General features: G+C 41.7%; 2 protein-coding genes across 2 annotated transcripts in view; one reads left to right on the forward strand and one right to left on the reverse strand.

Annotated features, from left to right (window-relative positions):
• Positions 1 to 3,140: 3,140 nt before the first annotated feature.
• On the reverse strand, positions 3,141 to 5,321 carry LOC120034276 (protein PET100 homolog, mitochondrial). The gene is made up of 4 exons (XM_038980784.1): positions 5,226 to 5,321; positions 4,536 to 4,622; positions 4,136 to 4,168; positions 3,141 to 3,811 (listed from the first exon to the last, which is right to left on the reverse strand). Exons 1-4 carry the CDS (start codon positions 5,250 to 5,252, stop codon positions 3,716 to 3,718), a joined length of 243 nt encoding a protein of 80 aa, XP_038836712.1. The 5' UTR covers positions 5,253 to 5,321; the 3' UTR covers positions 3,141 to 3,715.
• Positions 5,322 to 6,154: 833 nt separating this feature from the next.
• Positions 6,155 to 20,833, forward strand: part of LOC120034251 (bromodomain-containing protein 4-like) — a 63,869-nt gene continuing 49,190 nt past the window's right edge. Inside the window, exons 1-2 of the mRNA XM_038980771.1 lie at positions 6,155 to 6,253; positions 12,193 to 12,371. The gene's annotated coding sequence lies outside the window, so the exon portion shown is untranslated. The remainder of the gene's footprint in view (positions 6,254 to 12,192; positions 12,372 to 20,833) is intronic.

A 20,833-nucleotide genomic window follows, 5' to 3' on the forward strand; every position in this document is an offset into this window, starting at 1 on the left:
TGACGTAAACATAGCACCTACGTCATGTCCGCTTCGTTTTTTAAAGATAGAAAAGTGTTCAAATGCACTCAAAATGAATAAGTAAATATGAGTTTCCAATTTGACTAAAGTGTTATTCATATTCTTCATGACTTAATTTGCATTAAAACATTGTCATTTACAGTAGGTCTCTGATACAGGGTAGGAGCAAAGAAAATAGGATTTTCTTGTGGTTTGGTTGTGAAACATCTTTATTTCATTGTATTTATTTCATTATGATGACATTCTCTACACTTCCAGCATGGGAGTCCCTGTTGAGACAGAGTTGGGCATCACTGGAAATCCAATTAAGAATCAGAATCTCATTACATTAGAATCAACATATAACAATTCAAGGATCAGTTGAGATCCATCTCCAATAGGCTACCTGTTCTGTATATGAGTGACACCAAGGGTTGTGGTGCCATCCTGACCAACAAAGAGTGCAAGTCCAGCTTCTGTAATATATATAGATACTAAGCATTAGCACTCTCTATTGAGTAGTATGTCATGCTTTTAATCCTACATAGGCTAGGATTCATCTGTGTTCTTGAAACCAGCATCAAGTTCAAAGCACCTTCCATGGGAGGAGGGAGCTCAAATACTGAGCCCAAGCTCTCTAGACAGAGATGTTCAACCACATCCTGGGCATCCACCCGTGTGTTCCCGACCCGAGTCAACTGACTGACAACTCTGGCCCTCTCCTGTGCCTCTGGGTTCTGACTGGGCATGGCATCAAGCAGCAGCCCCCCCTTCATCACCAGCTGCCTTCTCAGGGTTCTCAGGGTGTCCTCTGATGAACCTGAAAACATTGTGGGGTTCACTTCAAATGCCAAATGATCTTTGGTGGTTGCAGTTTGATGAGGATAGTTAATTGGTGCATCTCTGTGAGTTGGTGTGTTTGCCTACAAACATATTAAACAGAGGTTGTTAGGTTAACCACACAAGTCTAAGCCCTAAAGATTTGTGTTTTAGCTTTCCTGAGCTAATGCCTAGGCTTTAGCTCAGCAGGTTGACAGTCTTGTAGCACAGGTCCAAACCCTGGCTGGTCACACATACCAGGCTCAGAGTGACTGGAGGTGCTTTCTCTGGGCTGCTCGACATTCTCAGATGATAAAGTTCCATTTGGTAGTGAATGCTGGGTAGGACTGAGGAAAGCACAAACAGGAGAGTGACAAAGACTATAATCGGCATAATGTAATCAAAATTGGGAAATTAATATAAATGAAGAGATGGTTGAATAGTAGTAGTTTATGTGCAATAACATCCATAATACCGAATAATGAATAATAGTTGATCAATGCTATTAATAAGATCCTCACACTCTGAAACATGGGTCTCCCTGGAGCAGCTGCATATGTAGGCCCACCTGGACAGGTAACCAATAAATCCAACAAGTTATACAGGATCGGTTTTGTTACAAGACTTTGTTTTCACAAAATGTACTCATCAACTGCAAACTTCCATTTCTCTAAGAGCACCCACCTTTTGTTCTTTTACTATGACTTAAGCAGTGCTGTCTGAGGACTTATCTACTTCTCCTATTCTCCCCATGTAGTGCACTAAAGGAGTGCACTATAAAGGGAGTAGGGTCCTGTTTGGACCTAAATAATTGTGGCTGACCTTGAGAAGGGAGTTGTCCAGCTTGTTGTCCTTGTTCATATATCCCTCTAGGAGGCAGTGCCGGGTCACATACCCAGAGCCTGCATACTCAGACAGGTTGAGGTCGACATAACCCACCTAATAACATGGAAATTGAGAGATATTATTACTGAAGGTGTGAGAAAAAGGGATGCCCTACAGAAAAAACAACCCTCATGCATCTATACCTTCCATGTCTGTCAATCTAAAGGGTCTGGATAAGTGTAAGCAAGCCCTTACTATGCTATATGTTGGGAGCTTGCCCATGAACATGTGGAACAGTGGTCACTCTCCTCTCAAACGTACCTTTTGGTATGACCTTCCTCCCTTTGTGTCCTGCATGAACAGAAAAACAGGTTATTTAATATTTTTCATAATTTCGCTCTCCTTCAGCACATTTTAATAAGATTCAAATGAGATTCAAAACACAACACACCTCATTTTATGTATGCTGTTTTACCTAGATGGGATATTTTATCAAATTTTACTCCATTTAGTAACAATTGCCATGTTGCATCCTAAATGGCACCCTATTCCCCATGTAGTGCACTATATAGGGAGCCATTTGGGACACAAAACACACTGTTTTGCAGGAAGATACTCTGATTTATGATAAATTAGCTGACCTTGCGAACTGACAGTCTACACATGCAGTCATCCAGGACTCCAGACAAGCTGTTGACTGCAGTTTGGCACTCAAATTCAAACATCTTTCCCCATTGCACTGAGTTGTGCAGGACTTCCACTCTGTGGGTTACACACACAACTTGATAATAGTATTTCTGTAACTGTGCGTGAATCTTAAGTCTTTCGTCAAATCTTGGATGTTTGCCTCTAATGCAGTCTGTCCTTGCTTCCCTCTGATTTTTTCAGGTGAGAGGACGTGAGGAATCGAGGAAAGACTACAGATTCAACTAAAAGCTCCCTTGCTCACTAGAGTTGGTGACACACCACCATATTTCTGCTGTACCCCCCTCCATGCTCACCTTGGAGATTCCTCAGTAAAGGAGCCATCAAGCAAGCGAACTTTGCAGAAAATCAACCCTGTGACTTGTGGCACATTGCCCAGCTCATCCAAGAGTAGGGAGACGGAGAAGTTGTGGGAGAAGTTGTGCGTCCAGAAGTGTTTCCCGAGCATCGTGATGGTATGCAGGCGAGCTGCCAACCGCCTACTAGCCTCCATAGTCCCGTTTCCAGAGGCCCCTATAAAACTTGACGTATTAGAGGGAAGATACAGTAGGCTGGGTTGTGTTCTTTAGAGCACACCGTAGCAAAACGTTTTACAACACAAAACTGAAAAATGTGTTCTCATTGGATGATTTCAGCTAGTACCTGCCAGATTCTAAATGTTTTCTCCCAACTGAACACGACTCAGCCATAAAATGTCATGTCACAGCATGGTCCAAATCACAACACAGGGGCTTTGTGACATCATACTGTTTCTAGACCAGAATGGTCATCACAAAAAAAAGAAAACAGGCAAAGACACATTTAAACTTTAATGAAGGACAATGTTGAAACACCCATGTACAAAAGACATGTATTCTAAAACCAAAAAAATAAATTATATTCCAAGCCTTATGATTCTGTCCTCATATTTCAATCACACATCTTTTTTTATGAGACAATCATACACACTCAATGTTTTACATCAACACCATCACAGAGCAGATCATAATCAATAAAGTCCTAGTTTGATTGCAGTGAAATAAAGTATTTCATTAAAAGCTTTTCAGCAAGACTATTCGGTTCAAAGGGGTAACTTGAAGGTCCCCCTCAAGCACACCCTCCCAAACCGTGTATAGTATAGCCTACATACTCCACGACATCCAAAATCCTCCAACCCCAAACGGCACCCTTTATCCTATACAGTGCACTACGGGCCATGGTCAAAGTAGTATACTAAATAGGTCATGTGACGCAGCACATGTTCCAGTCCATGGGCCTGACAGTGACACTGCTCCCCCCTCCTGTGGAACAACAAGTAGAAAAACAGGCAGCTGATTGGGCATTGGGGACACCGTCCTCCTCAGATTGTCTCTCTGCACTGTCCTCCTCACTCCTTCTCAGCCTCCTCCAAGGCCATCCGTTTCAGTAGCCGCCGCTCCTTGCGGTCTCGCATCCGCTCTTTGAAGTCTTCCAGCTCTTTCCTCTGTAACACAGATCGTTCAGTCATAATCTACCACTGTCAATCAAAACAGTTATTTATTTTATTTTCAATTATGGAGGACAGAGACATTGACAACAAATAAAACATCCCCAGTCCTTCAATCCCAGACCAAATCAGTTCTTAAAGGGTTATTCCACTCAAAATATTATGTTAAATTGTATTGGGAGTGGGATATTCCTTTAATCTCAAATCTTTACCCTCCAAAAGTGTCACTATTGGTAGGCATTGATATGTCATACTTCATTGTTCCTAAATCAAGAGAAAATGTGTAACTGCATAATAACATGACATTATTCACACACTCACATGCATCTTCTCATCGGGGGGGAAAATCTCCCTCTGAAGGTTGTAGAAGAGGTCACCATGAAAGAGGAAAGTAAAGTTTAACATTAATGAACAACAGATAAAAACAACTTATGACATGGTCATACACAAAATGTCAGAATTTGCTTTAGTTTGTCAGACAGTACTGTCAACCTTCTCAGACTGTCTACACAATCTAATAAAATGTAGCCAAAACAAAGTTTAAAAGCACTGAAAGAATGAACCAGAGCATAATAAGCCATTGGGCTTTATTGTGTGTCAACATCAACAATTGTTATGTATGTAATGACTGTTGTCTCCGGCTGAAGCAACCTTAGTTCTATGTACTTTTAATCATGAAATAAACTAAATGAATCAATCAACCAATCAAGTTAACACTAACCTTTCTCTTCACAATATATTCTTCAAAGTACTCTGCTTGGTTGGAGATCCAGAACATGGTTACAGGGAAGGACAAATACAGCATCATCTGATCACAAAGGAACACAGACAAAATAAACATCTATATCAAGTCACTATCATCTCTTTGTTAGACATGTTACATGATAGTCAGTATAATAGATAACTACATTGATTTGTGTATCAGTTACCACTACAGTCATCAGACAACAATCAGGCAGTTGGTGCTTTCAAAACAATTGGGAACTCTGTAAAAAAACGTCAGTGATCAAATCATGACGTCAGTGATCAAATCAATTCATGCGTAGCAGCCTGAATGTTTGACATCCCTACTTTTTCGTAGCAGGTTAACTTAGAAGAACTTACACAGCAGGTTGGGAGACGGAGGTTAAAGTTAGTTAAAGGGTTAGCGAAAATGCTCTCCTAAACTGCTACGAAAATCACTATCGAAGTGGCGTGAAAAGAGTGTGTCCCCTAAAATAACATCAGTGTTGACGAGGATGATGTTACGTGACCACCTGGCTGGATAGTTAGCTACTGTAACGATCAACGTGTAGCTATTTCTACAACAATATAGAGCGTTTCGCGTGCAGTCTTTTTTCTTGTTGCGGCTAGGATCCCTCGTGTATGCTATTAATCATGACATTATGATGAAACAAACCTATTTACTCACACGAAACACCTCGATTTTCACCCCCATGTTTGCGCTGCTACTGCGCCAACCTTCACACTGCACTTCCTGGTTTTCGGGTTACGACTTTTCACAAAATATCCAATCAGTGACTAGAGTCCCATTTCTTTACGGTCAGTGCTATTCGGGATCCTTGGGACGTCCCAGCCCAAACCATTTTACATTTCATTATTATTATTCGTGAATAATAGTGTAGTTTTATGTAAGGGCGGCACATTTCCAACAATATTACATTAGTGCTGGATATGGGTGAATATAATGAATACTTGATGGTGACCCTATGATTTTATTTTGTAGATTTCCAGAAGGCCTTTGATACTGTAAGCCATAAGTTGATTTTTGATACCCCACACTTTTTTACATTTGTTGATTTCTTTATTAAATCAATAAGAACTATTTACAATGGAAGTAATAGCTCTGTAAAACTTGATACATCACCTATATTTGAAGTCAACAGAGGAGTGAGGCAAGGTTGCCCAATTAGTCCATTCCTCTACCTCTTGACAGCTCAGGTTTCACATCTACTAGTATCCCAGAATTCCTTTACAGGTATTAAGATAGATGAAAGAATCAACACCTCTGTATAATCAAAACAGCTGATGTTAAAGTTCACAGTTAGCTATTGCTATGTAAACGAAAGCTCAAAAGAAGCAGTTGCCTGGCTTTGACCCCCAGGTGAGAGCAGGTGCCCGTGTAGATGGAAACAAACAAGTCTGAGCCTTTTGGGTATACACTTGTGCGTTGCTTTGCCATGTGGTATAAGGAACTGAAGTAGATAAACCACTGAAGAAGCTGACAATGTGTAGCGTGATTATTTTTGTTGTGATACAGCGCATACGACTGTGAAAACTAAAATGTACGGTATAGCAATGTACTGATGCAAACCTGTGTGCACACGGCGTTACGTACGTCACGTTCTGTCTGCGCATGACGTCACCGACGACGAGAGGTGTTTGTTCTGGATCCTGGGAAAGAAAGATCCCGCGCACCTTGACAACCGAATAAACGAGGTAAAACGAATGAGTTTTTATTTTAAAAAATGACACCGTGTGAATGCAAAGCCTTTAGAAGGTAATGTATTTCACACGAAGCTCCTGCGTGAGCACAAATCTAAGGACTCCGTCGTTTTTGAGGTCGTCGTAGCGTGCGCCTATTGGGAGCGAGTCGTCTGGAGGCCTGGTACTGAGACACGGGAATTAAACAAGCTAACGTTAACTGCGATATCATTTTCTGATATCTCTGACTAAGCGAACAACAAAAAAAAACGAACCCTTCAGTGTTAACGTTATGCAATTGTCCTGATTACATCACAACCCACTCAATTTGGATTTCCACGGGCCTCAACACAAGATTACACTAACGTTATCTAAGCTAACTGTATCAACTAGCTACCCCTCATCACTAGTATTAGCTAGCCTGCTAGAATTCCCAGCAAGCTAGCTACCTTGCTATCACTTGCCGTTGACTGAGTAATAACAACATCAACAGTATTTTGACAACTAGTTGATTAGCTAGTAAGTAAGTCAACTAACGTTACGTTTTCATATGAGCTCAGCTTGTTGTTTTGGATGGTATGTGCGAGACTACCGAACCGTTTTGGAATATTGGTACTAAAATTGTTACGTAGTTCGCTTACATTCTAGAAGAGAGGATACGCAAGAAACGCATGCTTTTCAGTTCTAACGTTAGCTCGCTAACTAGCTAGATTTTTAACAAATTGTCACTTCGATGTTAACGAGGATGAACGTGTTTACTTCTCACATAGCTGGCCTGTCAATTTGACAATGATGACAAGTGACGGGACATACGCCATTTGCGTTCCCTCAACATGATTTGAAGTATGTAATATTTCGGAACTACGCCAAGGATCCACAACTGTAATGTAAACTTAGCTTGCTAGCTAACGTTAGTTGCTTCGGACTGGACTCTTTGTATACCTGACGAGACTTCGTTTTAAGCGTGTTCTCTTGCTCGATTTGGCGAAACCGTGATATCTGCACTTATGCAGTTGCCACTAAAGTAAGATCGTAACAAAACATTTGAAAAGGCGTTTGATATTTAGAATAAGGACTTGGAGCTGCTTGCTTGCAGTCGCCATTTTGTGTGGTCTGAAGAGAAGTGGATAAACGTTGGCGTTTTATAGAACATATTTTTATTTATTTTACCATTATTTAACTAGGCAAGTCAATTAAGAACAAATTCTTATTTTCAACGACGTCCTAGGAACAGTGTGTTAACTGCCTTGTTCAGGGGCAGAACGACAGATTTTTACCTTGTTAGCTCGGGGATTCGGTCTTGCAACCTTTCGGTTACTAGTCCAACGCTCTAACCACTAGGCTAACGTAAACTCGTACATCGCCTTGGTCCGTACAATTGCCCTTATTTTAGCGCCCCAAAAACGTAATACTTCCAGATCAACTGTAATGTCAATACCATTGTAAAGCACAATTTCTCCCCTTTCCAACAAAATCAATTACATGACCTAAACACTGCCCGTTTCTGCATAATTCAAGCAGGCAATGAGCCCCGTCGGGTCTTTAAAAAAATGGCGGGTGGGGAAGCGAAACTAATGCGTGATAGTGAGAAGGACAGATGTCGTGTGGGAAAATTGCTTTTTTCACTCGATCTGTCCAACGTATTACCTTATCGCCTCTAAAATGTAAATAAAACACTATAAATAGTTTATATAATGTGTAATTACATAGTTATTTGAAGGTTTGTGTTGAATTTGAATCAAGTTTTTAGGGCGGTGCTAAAGTGATCTTAGAAGTAAACAGCGGCTTTGAGAATGATGATCGCATGCAATGATGACGAAAAAATGTATTAGTTATCCCCTTTACCCCGTCACTGTCCATTTTTTGTTTTTAAACGATGAGAGAAGTGCTACACCTCGTGGAGAGAGATTGTAAGACAGAAATAGTTGCTTTATGCGTGCTGTACGTTACGACATGACACGTCAAGATGTAACGGAGGGTCCGTTTTTTTCAACTTTTCTCCAATACTATAGAACCATTACCATGTCGATCAACGCTTGAATAGAAATCTAGTTCATGCCCCCGATTTTGACTGTCAACACAGTCGCTACTGTCCCATTAGTTTTCTTTGTAGCCTCATTTGAATGTCACGGTTACGCACATTTGTACGGAATGGGGTGAGTTTGTTACCTGTAAGGAAACAAACAGAATTGTCATATTTTGTTTGTCTGAAATCTCATCGATATAGCGAACTTTGTTGGTGTATTTCAAAGTACAGTAACTTAGCATTGTTTTCCGTGAAAATTAGTTACACTACTGCTGTCGACCCTGTACTCTCGTTTTGACTGATCACTCTTGACTTTGGCATAACGTTAGTATCTCCTGATTAGGGTCAGAACAAGCATTTCACGTATTGACGTTGTCCAGGCCATATATTTGTATCCGTAAGTACACACACAGCCCCACTTAATAGTATTTTGTCTACTCTATGTACCAGGACCCCTCGGAGCTGTCACCTTTTTTTCCTCTGTTGCATACCTTTTCTGACAGTCAATTGCATTTACCACTAACGTTATTGGTTAAGTTGAATAGTTTTTATGGAGTTTTTAGGTTAGTGTGTTTATATGTCCATCCATATCTCTACGCTGGAACCAAATGCATCTGGATTTGTGTCAAAAGGCAGTGGCAATGGTGAGGGAGAATTCAATAAAATGTACTATAAACACAAGGGGGTTTGAAAGACAGGAGGGGTGTTGAGTTTAGAGGAAGAACAGGAGAATTTGGCTAACCCCTTTTTGATCAAGTCAAATGTGTGGCCACTCCACGGTTCAGCCTAGCAACGAAAGTAGGATGTAACAAATGATTTCCAGAAAAATGCATGTTAAATATTCACACTATTAGTTGAGCGAGAAAGTTAGGTATAAATTAATTTGGGATGTGACAAATGGACAATTTATCTTAACGTTTAAACTGCTATTTTTAACGGGTTTCCATTAAAATGGTAAATTGCATAAAGTTCCACGTAAATTCACAATGTAGCTTTGCTACTGCCAGCAATGGTTTGGGTCTCACGGTGCGGTGCGTCCCTTTTCAAATGGTTAAGCATTGCACCTGCACTACCATTACTGTACCTCGTAAAGTTTGCATTTCTTTCTCATTTAACTTCTCAAATTATTGCCGTACAGAAATTTGCTGCTGTCTCTTGCCTTTCGCTGCCATTTTCCAACTGTTAACGATGATGACTTAATGGTGGATAGTCGACTCCAAAATAATAACTCCTACGATTCAGTATTTTTGGATCGGAGGAGACTGATTAGTTGCCGTACTTCCGAGAACACTTGCATCTTTCATAGCTTGCGAGGGACGGAGAGAGAAGAGGGACAGTATAGGCAGGTTGACCACCAGGCAGACAGTCAGAACCGTGCACTTAGGCCTGTCGATCGGCAATCAAAAACTCTCGCAATGGAATGCTGTATCTCACAATTTCTTGGCTTGCAATGTCTCAAACCTTCAATAAAGCAGGGCCTAGCATCAATGAATTGACTAGGATATTGAGATGAAAGAGATGCAACACTTCACTCTCACACAGTATGTGCACAGGTTTGGTAGCCAGGGCAACAAAACAGAGGAGAAGTTGAACCCCGCGCTTCAACACTCTTAGTTGCGGAACTAAGACTCAGATTTGTCTCTTTTAAAATACACGCCCCCCCAAAAAATGATTGCAAAGTTAAACAAACCATACTCTATGCACAATAATTACTTTTAACAATTTCCACAGAAAATGTAACACATTTACTTGAACAGTGCAGATGCACATTTTGGTAATAGAATAACTGCACAAATAGCAAAAACCATCATTCTGTTACCAGACATTGCATCTGCACTCAAGTAAATTAGTTTTAGTACACATTTTCTGTGATTTTATTTATTTTTTAAACTAGTCCAGCATCATTCTGTTACTATGGAATTGCCCATTATCTTACTTTCTTGCCCTCCTCAAAAATCTTTGGGTACTCTCTGTGGTTGAGTAACCATGGTAACTCCATCCTTGGCCTAGTTGTAGGTTTTACCTCTGAATGGAGGGGAGTGTTGTGGAATGGACAGGGAGCGAACAATAAAATCCATACATTTTATTGGATAAACGAAAGCGCTTAATTTCAACCTCGTCCTGTTAATCATGATTCATTAATCAATAATGATTCACAGTCTTGATTAGTACCATCATGTTATGGTGAAACTATACAAATAGTCTAATATTAGATAAACTAGTCTAATATTAAACAGCTCATATGGATTTTCTGTCAGTCTTCCTCATGAAATTGTCTGAAAGCAGCTCCTGGAACATTGACTGCATCTAAACTGTTGACTCGTCACACCTCCCTCGTATGCCATTCCATGAAAGTCTTTCAGTAGCGCCATGCCTGGCATACTTTTGGTCATGTAGTGTATGTGGACACCTGCTCGTCGAACCTCTCATTCCAAAATCATGGGCATTAATATGGAGTTGGTCCCCGCCTTTGCTGCTATAACAGCTTCCGCTCTTCTGGGAAGGCTTTCCACTAGATGTTGGAACATTGCTGCGGGGACTTGCTTCCATTCAGCAACAAGCGTTAGTGAGGTCAGGCAGTGATGTTGGGGGATTAGGCCTGGCTCTCAGTCCGCGTTCCAATTAATCTCAAAGGTGTTCGATGGGGTTGAGGTCAGGGTTCTGTGCAGGCCAGTCACGTTCTTCCACACCGATCTCGACAAACCATTTCTGTATGGACCTCGCTTTGTGCATGGGGGCATTGTCACGCTGAAACAGGGAAGAGCCTTCCCCAAACTGTTGCTACAAAGTTGTAAGCAAAGAATCGTCTAGAATGTCATTGTATTCTGTAGTGTTAAGAACCATGAAAAACAGCCTCAGACCATTATTCCTCCTCCACCAAATGTTCTAATAAATTTGTATTTGTCACATGCACCTAATACAACAGGTGCAGACCTTACAGTGAAATGCTTACTTACAAGCACTTAACCAAAAATGCAGATGAAAGAAAATAGCATTTAAAAAAAAGTTGGCGATAAGAATAACAATTCAAGAGCAGCAGTAAATAACAATAGAGGGGCTATATACAGGGAGGGCAATGCAAATAGTCTGGGTAGCCATTTGATTAGCTGTTCAGGAGTCTTTACAGTTGGCGCTATGCATTTGGACAGGTAGCATTCTCATCACTTCAGAGAACGCATTTCCACTGCTCCAGAGTCCAATGGCGGCGAGTTTTACACCACTCCACCATGCGCTACGCCAAGCATTGGCTGATGTTAGGCATGTTTGCGGCTGCTCGGCCATGGGAACCCATTTCATAAAGCTCCCGACAAACAGTTATTGTGCTGACGTTGCTTCCGGAGGCAGTTTGGACCTCTCGGCAGTCCCGTTCTGTGAGCTTGTGTGGCCTACCATTTCGTGGCTGAGTCGTTGTTGCTCCTAGGCGTTGCCACTTAATAACAGCACTTACAGTTGACCGGGGCAGCTCTAGCAGGGCAGAAATTTGACGAACTCACTTGTGCCACGTTTAAAGTCACTGAGCTCTATAGTAAGGACATTTTACTGCCAATGTTTGGAGATTGCATGACTCCCCCTTGCACACCTTTCCTTGGTTTCTTCGGTGGCATTGCCTAAAAACAGCAGTCTGATTGCATCATGCTTGCCAAGCCAGTACCAGAGTATGTAGCGCTGGGCTGCGTTCAGCATGAAACAACGTTTAGGGCCGTTGTGAATCGGATGTAGGCGTACATATTAGATTAACACACATGCCTCTTATATGTGGAGTGTGAATCATGTCAGCTCTACTGGTGACAACTCTATCTGCCATGTACGTTGCACCTTCCTGAATGCGACCCAGATTTGTCTAGACTGTAGGGTGTTTGTGCATGCGTCGTGTTTGCTTCTCTCTCGCTGGTGTTCTCATGGAAGGTCCTCTCTGTTCTCTTCCCAGGTGTACTCCCCTCTTCCTCGTGTGCTCTGTGAACTATTAGCTGGGCCTTGGCCAGCGTCTCTAAGGGGACTCTTCTCTGGATCGGGTAACGGGCCGGCCCACGCGGCAGCTCCCTTTGCTGAATGAGGCCGGAGAGGAGATGCACTCTCGTATAAGGATCGCCACACAGAGATACACATGTAAGTTTATCATCTAACCTACTAGTACTCTGGAACCCTGACTGAGGGAGAGTATAGCTTCCCTGGCCATGTCTGTAATGTGTACTGGATCGTGTTCAGTAGGGAGAAAGTGTTTTGAATTGAAGTGAAACAGGGAGGCACTAGGCTAATACCTGAATTTGTCCAATACAACCACTGATTGTAGTTAGTGTTCCACTGAACAAGACCTAGCTCTGCAGTGGAAAGTTTCCGTGACATATATCCATCTAATAACATGGCAGCCTGTGTGTTGTTGCTAAAGTGACCCCATGACGGGAGGTGTGTGTGCGTTCGTGTTTTGAGTTTCACAATGTTCTTGTTATGAGATGGGTGCCTGGCGCAAGGATATGAAAGGGCTTTGTTTTCCTGGTTTTGTCCTTCAGTGTACTATTCTATTTCTGCATCCCCTCTCCATCACTTGCTTTATACCTCTCGCCCATGCCCTTGCACACGCACAGCTCACACGCACTCATACTACAGTCTTGGCACGTAAACACACACACAAACACACACCCAGAGCCAGCAGATTGGCTGGCTGTCTCCTCGACTGGGGTCCCTGTTGGTTTTGGCTGCTCTGTTGCCCACATGATTAATGGCCTCTGAAGTCTGAAGGCGCTTCCTCCTCCTGGCCCACTCTCATCTCCTGTGTGTGTGAGAGAGAGACAGTGTTTAATTCTTGTGTATTTTATTCCTCTTGCGTTACTTTTTATAGAATTGTTTACTATGCATTGTAGGAAAGTGCTCATAGCAAGCATTTCACTGTAAAGTCTACTCCCTTTGTATTCGACACATCTGACAAATAACATTTGAATTGTGTGTTTCTCCGCTGCTGTCTCCCATCCCCCCCTAATAATGCAGGCAGCCAGTCCCAGGCAGCCCCCGCTTCCCCTCTCCCACCCATGACAATGTTGCAGTGAGTGCTCAGTAGGGTTGGGCGATGTCAACCTTTGTCCTATCGTGATTATGTACCCATGAAACATTGTGATATACGATACTATATTCTACATTTACATTTATTCTACATTTATGCAACTGGAGAAATCATGATGAAAGATAATGTTTTTTTAGAAAGTCTGGCAAGTGCAGGCAATGGAAAATATTTTCTAATATTATTTTCTGGTGGAGGAGCAGAACAGGTTTGTGTGTCTATGTGGCGCCCACATGATGGAGCAGTGGCCCGTCTGAGGAACGTGCTGTCTTACCGTAGTAAGCTAGGTTATAGGACTGCATCATGGGCTGAATAGAAGCGGTCTAATGTCTTCGGAACTGGAGAATAATAGCTTTATTTGCCTCATAAAACAATAGAAACATGTATATTGTCTTGTCTGTCTCATAAAGCTGTGATTGAAAATAAGTAGCCTATGCGTAGGCTATGGAACTTCATTCTTGTTATTTTTGAAAGCCACAAGGACTTTAGGACAACACCTTAATATTTTGGGAAATAAGCTACTGTTCCTAATTTTAACTTGTCTTAAAGTTTTAATGATAGGCCTAGTAGGAGGATAGGTTGTTGACCATTTGGTTTCTCATGCAAGGATTTTCCCGGCTCGCATAAATAATTTATTTCTTAACCCCTTAGAGTCACTGTCTAATGTAGTGTAACAAAAAATCCCCATCAAAATCCGTCTAAGCAAGAGCCATCAGTTTTTTTGCCTCAGTCCGACGACGTGCTGCGGTGGAAGGTAGCAGAGCTATAGCAGTGTTTGTCAGACCAGGAGACATCCTGAAAATCGTTCTTCTCCCGAAACGGTCTGAACGGTTTGGCCTAAAAATATGCAACCTCTGTGGAAGATGAGACTCTCACGAGCACGATGGTGTTCTCCGTTTTGCTCTACGACCCCCCCCACAAGTGTCGCTGGACTCATCTGAAGTCGGTACCGTCGATCTGCCAACTTCTGTCTGTCGCGTCCGAACAGTTTGGGCTACACACCCCTCTATGGAAAGCTGAGACTCCCACGAACATGTACATGCTCTAGGATGTCCACAAGACTTGTCTGAAGGTAGCCCAGTTCCATTTGAAAAAATGTATGGAAGTAAATATTGAAGTAGTTAAATACGGGTAATACATTTATTTTCTGATCTTATCAAACTTTGATAAAAAAAATGGTCTGTTTTTCCATGTATGAATTGGTTATTCATTGCGTTTCTATGGACTAATAGCAGTACGGCGAAATTCAAGTCTAATACCCTGACTACACCGCTCGCATCGTGTACGCGAGCGTTGCAAAATAAATTTAGAAATCTCCATTCTATTATTGCACCCACACTGCTCGCGTTGCCAAGGGCTAAAATAGAAGTCAGTTCTATTTGTGACGCAGAACGCGCTGCTAGTCCTTCCTCTCCCATCTCCTCATTGGTTTGTAGAAGCAGATACCCACGTGCCATCTCTTCATTGGTTATGCCCACGTGGGTGTTTGAAAGACGAACTGTGTTGTTGGTTGTAGTGGTAATACAATGAAAGTTTAGATGCCAATCACCTTATAAGTTCAAAGAAGAAAAAGCCTGGAAGGAGGAGAGATGACTAGAAATGATTCGGTTGACCGTTTTATGTGTGGATTAATTGTCAGAGTTGAGGACCTTGTGCATTTCAGGTAAAATAACAACTCAATGTTTATATCCCAGGACAAATTAGCAAGCAACAGCAAGCTAGCTAAATAGGACAAATTAGCTAGCAAGTGCAAGCTAGCTAGCTAAATTGCCGTAAATGTTTAATGCTTTTTGACCTGTCCCCAAATTAATGTAATTGGTTCAGAGTTTGTTTTGATATTTTAATTTATGCACGATGGCGTACGCGTGCAGCCGGTTTGGGTTCCGTGTTAGACTCTAGGGGGTTAATAAGCTTAAACTTGTAAATCTATAGATATTGTTTTGTTCTCTCTCATTTAATAGTCCTCTGTCTCCTGATGTGGTTTATGCATTGTTGTGGACTTAGAACATCCAATTTAGTTGTTTTTCTATTTAGAAAAGTTGGATTTTTGAGAGCGAAAAAAATAAACAGGGAAACGGAAACCTACAACAACAACAACTGAGAAAATGGAATCGGGCAAGAAAAAATCTAATTCTATAGGAGCCTAAATGCCTATTTATCCAACAAAACAATGTTTTCTGACTGGACATTTTTGTGCTGTTTTGGTGGTATTCGATGCTCTGTCTGGCCTACGTTATTCTCTTGCGGAATTTGGGGAAAAAACTATATAAGGTTATATAACATATTTATGGAAATAGGCAAATTACTTTGAATGTCTCTTGTGTGCTGTCCTACTGTGCGACGCGCGGCGCCAGTCAAGTTGATATAGGCTAAACCATCGTCTGTCACATCACGATGTCACCATCGACGATGGCTGTCAATCACCATCGATAGACGATGCTATCGTAATATCGCCCAACCCTAGTCCCCAGTCCGTCTCTTCCCTCAGCCCCCCCCCCCCCCCCCCCCCGCAGCTTCAGAATGGCAGGCTAGGCAGGGCCCATCGTCTTAGCTCTGCCCTGATTCATCCCAAATGAAATCCAAATCATCCCAAATTCTCTACAGATACCCATCTGTGCCTCGACACAATCCTGTCTCGGAGCTCTACGGACAATTCTTTCGACATCATGGCTTGGTTTTTGCTCTGATATGCACTGTCAACTGTGGGACCTTATATAGACAGATGTGTGCCTTTTTTGAAATCATTCCCAATCAATTGAATTTACCACAGGTGGAGTCCAATCCAGTTGTAGAAACATCTCAAAGATGATCAAAGGAAACTGGATGCACCTGAGCTCAATTTCGACTCTCATAGCAAAGGGCCTGAATACTTATGTAAATAAGGTATTTCTGTTTTTTATTTAATAGATTTGCAAAAATGTCTAAACCTGTTTTTGGCTTTGTCAATATGGGATACTGTGTGTAGATTGATGAGGATTTTGTATTTATTAAATCCATTTTTAGAATTGGGCTGTAACTTCACAAAATGTGGAAAACGTCAAGGGGTCTGAATATTTTTTGAGGGCGCTACTTTTGCCCAGGGCCCAAAAGAATAGGGAACCGTTTAGGACGCAGCTCCAGCCTCTCTGAGTGGGTGAAGTTGGAGCTTTGTCACTCTGGCAGCTGCTGTATTGTCCCTGGGTCGAGGTGCACATGGCACGTGGATAGTCTGGTATGGGGGGGATGCTGCTAGGACAGTGTCTGCAGTACAGAAGGGGACCTTAGTGGTGTCTAAAATGGCACCCTAATCCCTAAAGTGCATTATTTTTGTCCAGAGCCCTATGGTACCATAATCCCTGTATAGTGCACTACTTTTGACTTGAACCCTATGGGTCCTGGTCAAAGTAGTACACTATATAGGAAATAAAGGGTGCCATTTGAGACACATCCCTAGACTGGCTGTATGTGTGTAATCAGATCTGACACATCTGTTACTGGTCGTTGCTAGACAACAGTATAGAAATCAGTGCTCGGGGGGTGTTATAGTATCTCACAGATATGGGAAAATTGTAATTGAGTAGGCTAGTCCAAGGCTTGTGAACTCATTCCGTAGTGTGTGTTTGTGACTTCATTGATTGGGAGTGTTACGTGGCGTCAACTTGCCTCGGCAGTTGAAGTCGGAAGTTTACATACACTTTAGCCAAATACATTTAAACTCAGTTTTTTCACAATTCCTGACCTAGTAAAAATTCCCTGTCTTAGGTCAGTTAGGATCACCACTTTATTTTAAGAAAGTTAAGTGTCAGAATAACAGTAGAGTGATTTATTTAAGCTTTTATTTCTTTCATCACATTCCCAGTGGGTCGGAAGTTTACATACACTCAATTAGTATTTGGTAGCACCTTTAAATTATTTAACTTGGGTCAAATATTTCAGGTAGCCTTCCACGAGCTTCCCACAATAAGTTGGGTGAATTTTGGCCCATTCCTCCTGACAGAGCTGGTGTAACTGAGTCAGGTTTGTAGGCCACCTTGCTCGCACATGCTTTTTCAGTTCTGGCCACAATTTTTTTATAGGATTGAGGTCAAGGCTTTATGATGGCCACTCCAATACCATGACTTTTGTCATTTTTGCCACAACTTTGGAAGTATGCTTGGGGTCATTGTCCATTTGGAAGAACCATTTGCGACCAAGCTTTAACTTCCTGACTGATGTCTTGAGATGTTGCTTCAATATATCCACATAATTTTTCTGCCTCATGATGCCATCTATTTTGTGAAGTGCACCAGACGCTCATGCAGCAAAGCACCCCCACAACATGATGCTTCCACCCCCGTGCTTCAGGGTTGGGATGGTGTTCTTCGGCTTGCAAGCCTCCCCCTTTTTCCTCCAAACATAACGATGGTCATTATGGCTAACCAGTTCTATTTTTGTTTCATCAGACCAGAGGACATTTCTCCAAAAAGTACCATCTTTGTCCCCATGCGCAGTTGCAAAACGTGGTCTGGCTTTTTTATGGCGGTTTTGGATCAGTGGTTTCTTCCTTGCTGAGCGGCCTTTCAGGTTATGTCGATATAGGACTCGTTTTTACTGTGGATATAGACACTTTTGTACCTGTTTCCTTCAGCATCTTCACAAGGTCCTTTGCTGTTGTTCTGGGATTGATTTGCACTTTCGCACCAAAGTACGTTCATCTCTAGGAGAGAGAACGCGTCTCCTTCCTGAGTGATATGACGGCTGCGTGGTCCCATGGTGTTTATACTTGCGTACTATTGTTTGTACAGATGAACGTGGTACCTTCAAGCGTTTGGAAATTGCTCCCAAGGATGAACCAGACTTGTGGAGGTCTACAATTTCTTGTCTGAGGTCTTGGCTGATTTCTTTTGATTTTCTCTTGATGTCAAGCAAAGAGGCACTGAGTTTGAAGGTAGGCCTTGAAATACATCCACAGGTACACCTCCAATTGACTGGAATTATGTCAATTGGCCTATCAGAAGCTTCTAAAGCCAAGACATACTTTTCTGGAACTTTCAAGCTGTTTAAAGGCACAGGCAACTTAGTGTATGTAAACTTCTGACCCACTGGAATTGTGATACAGTGAAATATTCTCAGTAAAAAAATTTTTTTTTAAATTACTTGTCATGCACAAAGTAGATTTCCTATCCTTACATACTTACATAATTGTGTTTTATGTTTATTGCAGATTTCTAAAACAGACCAGACAGCTAGTATATGTCTTTGGCTAAAATGCTGCTAGTTGTACTGCAGCTTGCGACGCTGCATTCACTTTCCAGAAACAATGTTCATTGATACTCCCGTTTTTAGTAGTCTTATCTGCGCCCAATTTGAGGAGTTGAGACATAAAAGGGTATCATTAGAAAGCTTAACTACTCCTGTATTACAGTAAAATGTCTCAATGTGTTGCGGTGTCCATATGCCCAAATCTGTTGGACCAAACCTCCGAATGCAAATAGCGAGTTGAAGCTCTTGTCAGAGAGGAAGAAGTGATCTTTCATCTTTGTTGTTGTGAGTGGCAGGGGCTTGTGTTTGTATATGTGTAAATGGGAAGGTGCACAGAAGGAGACGAGACCAGAAAGCTTGATTCTTGCGATACAGTTATTTGAAATATCACGCCAAACATACATTTGAATTAATCAAATTAATTCAATATGTCGCCTAGCCCTACCCGATTCTCTTTTGCCCAGTCTTGTGTGGGTGTTAAGAAACAAATGTGAAGATATTTATATACACAGCCCTGATTGGCTGATAAGATGGTCTAGAGCTCACCCCTTTACCCAGATGAACAGTCATTGGTCTGTTTTAATCAAATCAAATTGTGACGTCATGATGTGTGACAAAAGTTCCATCCCACCCGAACAGGCTGAAATTCCAGGCATTTGTTTCCCCCAAACATCTCATACACAAAAAGGGCAAATCATAATTTTCACAATTTCCGACTTATTTCAACCGCATATTGTGGAAATATCTCCCTTTTTTTTTTTTTTACCCAGGAAAATCATGTTTTTTGACTGCACTGCCATTTTAAAGTGTATGTGTTTTAGTGGGGGTGAAGATTGTATTACAGGGAGGAAGGAGGGGAGCCAAGACCTCTGTCTTCAACACATCTGTTCCCTGTGTGTGTGTGTGTCTGACCCCAGCTGGCAGTGTGGTTCACTCCACTACTCCTCCACACTCACGCGCTCCCCTGGAGGCTAGCATTCCCCTGCTGCCCCTCTATCTCCTTCTCCCTCTGAGTGTTTCTTTCTCTGCCTCTTTCTTTCTTTCTCGCTTTGTATCTCTCTCTGAGTACATTTACAGTGCATTCGTAAAGTATTCAGACCCCTTGACTTTTTCCAAATTTTGTTAAGTTACAGCCTTATTCTAAATATAATTATATAAATGTTTTCCCTCATCAATTTACACACAATACCCCCTAATGACAAAGTAGAAACAGGTTTTTAGATATTTTGAAAATGTATTAAAAAATAAATGCCTTATTTATTTAAGTATTCATAAATCACTCAATTGAGCTTAGGTGCATCCTGTTTCCATTGATCATCCTTGATGTTTCTGCAACTTGATTGGAGTCCACCTATGGTAAATTCAATTGATTGGACATGATTTGTAAAAGCACACACCTGTCTATATAAGGTCCCACAGTTGACAGTGCATGTCAGAGCAAAAACCAAGCCATGAGGCCGAAGGAATTGTCCATAGAGCTCCAGGATTGTGTCAAGGCACAGATCTGGGGAAGGGTATCTGTAGAGAAGAATGGGAGAAACTCCCAAAATACAGGTGTGCCAAGCTTGTAGCGTCATACCCAAGAAGACTCGAGGCTGTAATCGCTGCCAAAGGTGTGATGGATTCTTAAACTTGAAGTTGGGTTAATTATCAGGTATTCTATTGAAATATTCAGTGCTGTGGTTTAGAGGGTCTTCACCAGAAGTTAATGTTTATCTGTTGGAGGAAGGTATATGGTGGGTGCAATTAAGCTTGGAATGTACTGAGTGTAGGGAAACCAATCACATGTGGTAGGCATTGATAAGGGGAGAAAGTAATGGATTAGTGATGAAGGGGGTCGAGGTCAGGTCACGTTAAGGGAGAAGGAAAAGTTTATTGCCCGCATCACTTAGTTTCCTGCCTAGCAATAAAGATGCAATGTTTAGCGAGAAGGAGGAGACTCCACCCAAAGTGGGGTACATATACCACCTCTATTGTAAACATGTTTTTGTTGATTCAGCAGTTCGATCCTTTGGGAAGAATAAACTTGGTTTAAGCTTTCATAGTCACCGAGTTCTTACTCAGATAATTAGATCCTAAAATGTTGCTTTTTAATTGTCTATTGTTTATAGATTGAGGGGGGGGGGGACTATTTAATCCATTGTAAAATAAGGCTTTAACGTAACAAAATGTGGAAAAGGTCAAGGGGTCTGAATACTTTCCGAATGCACTGTACATACACACTAATTGAATATTAAACTGATTATGGCAGAAGGCCGAGTATGGCATTAGTCATGTAAACACTTTACTCAGCTTA

The sequence above is a fragment of the Salvelinus namaycush genome, chromosome 3 (assembly GCF_016432855.1).
Source record: "Salvelinus namaycush isolate Seneca chromosome 3, SaNama_1.0, whole genome shotgun sequence".
Taxonomy (NCBI): domain Eukaryota; kingdom Metazoa; phylum Chordata; class Actinopteri; order Salmoniformes; family Salmonidae; genus Salvelinus; species Salvelinus namaycush.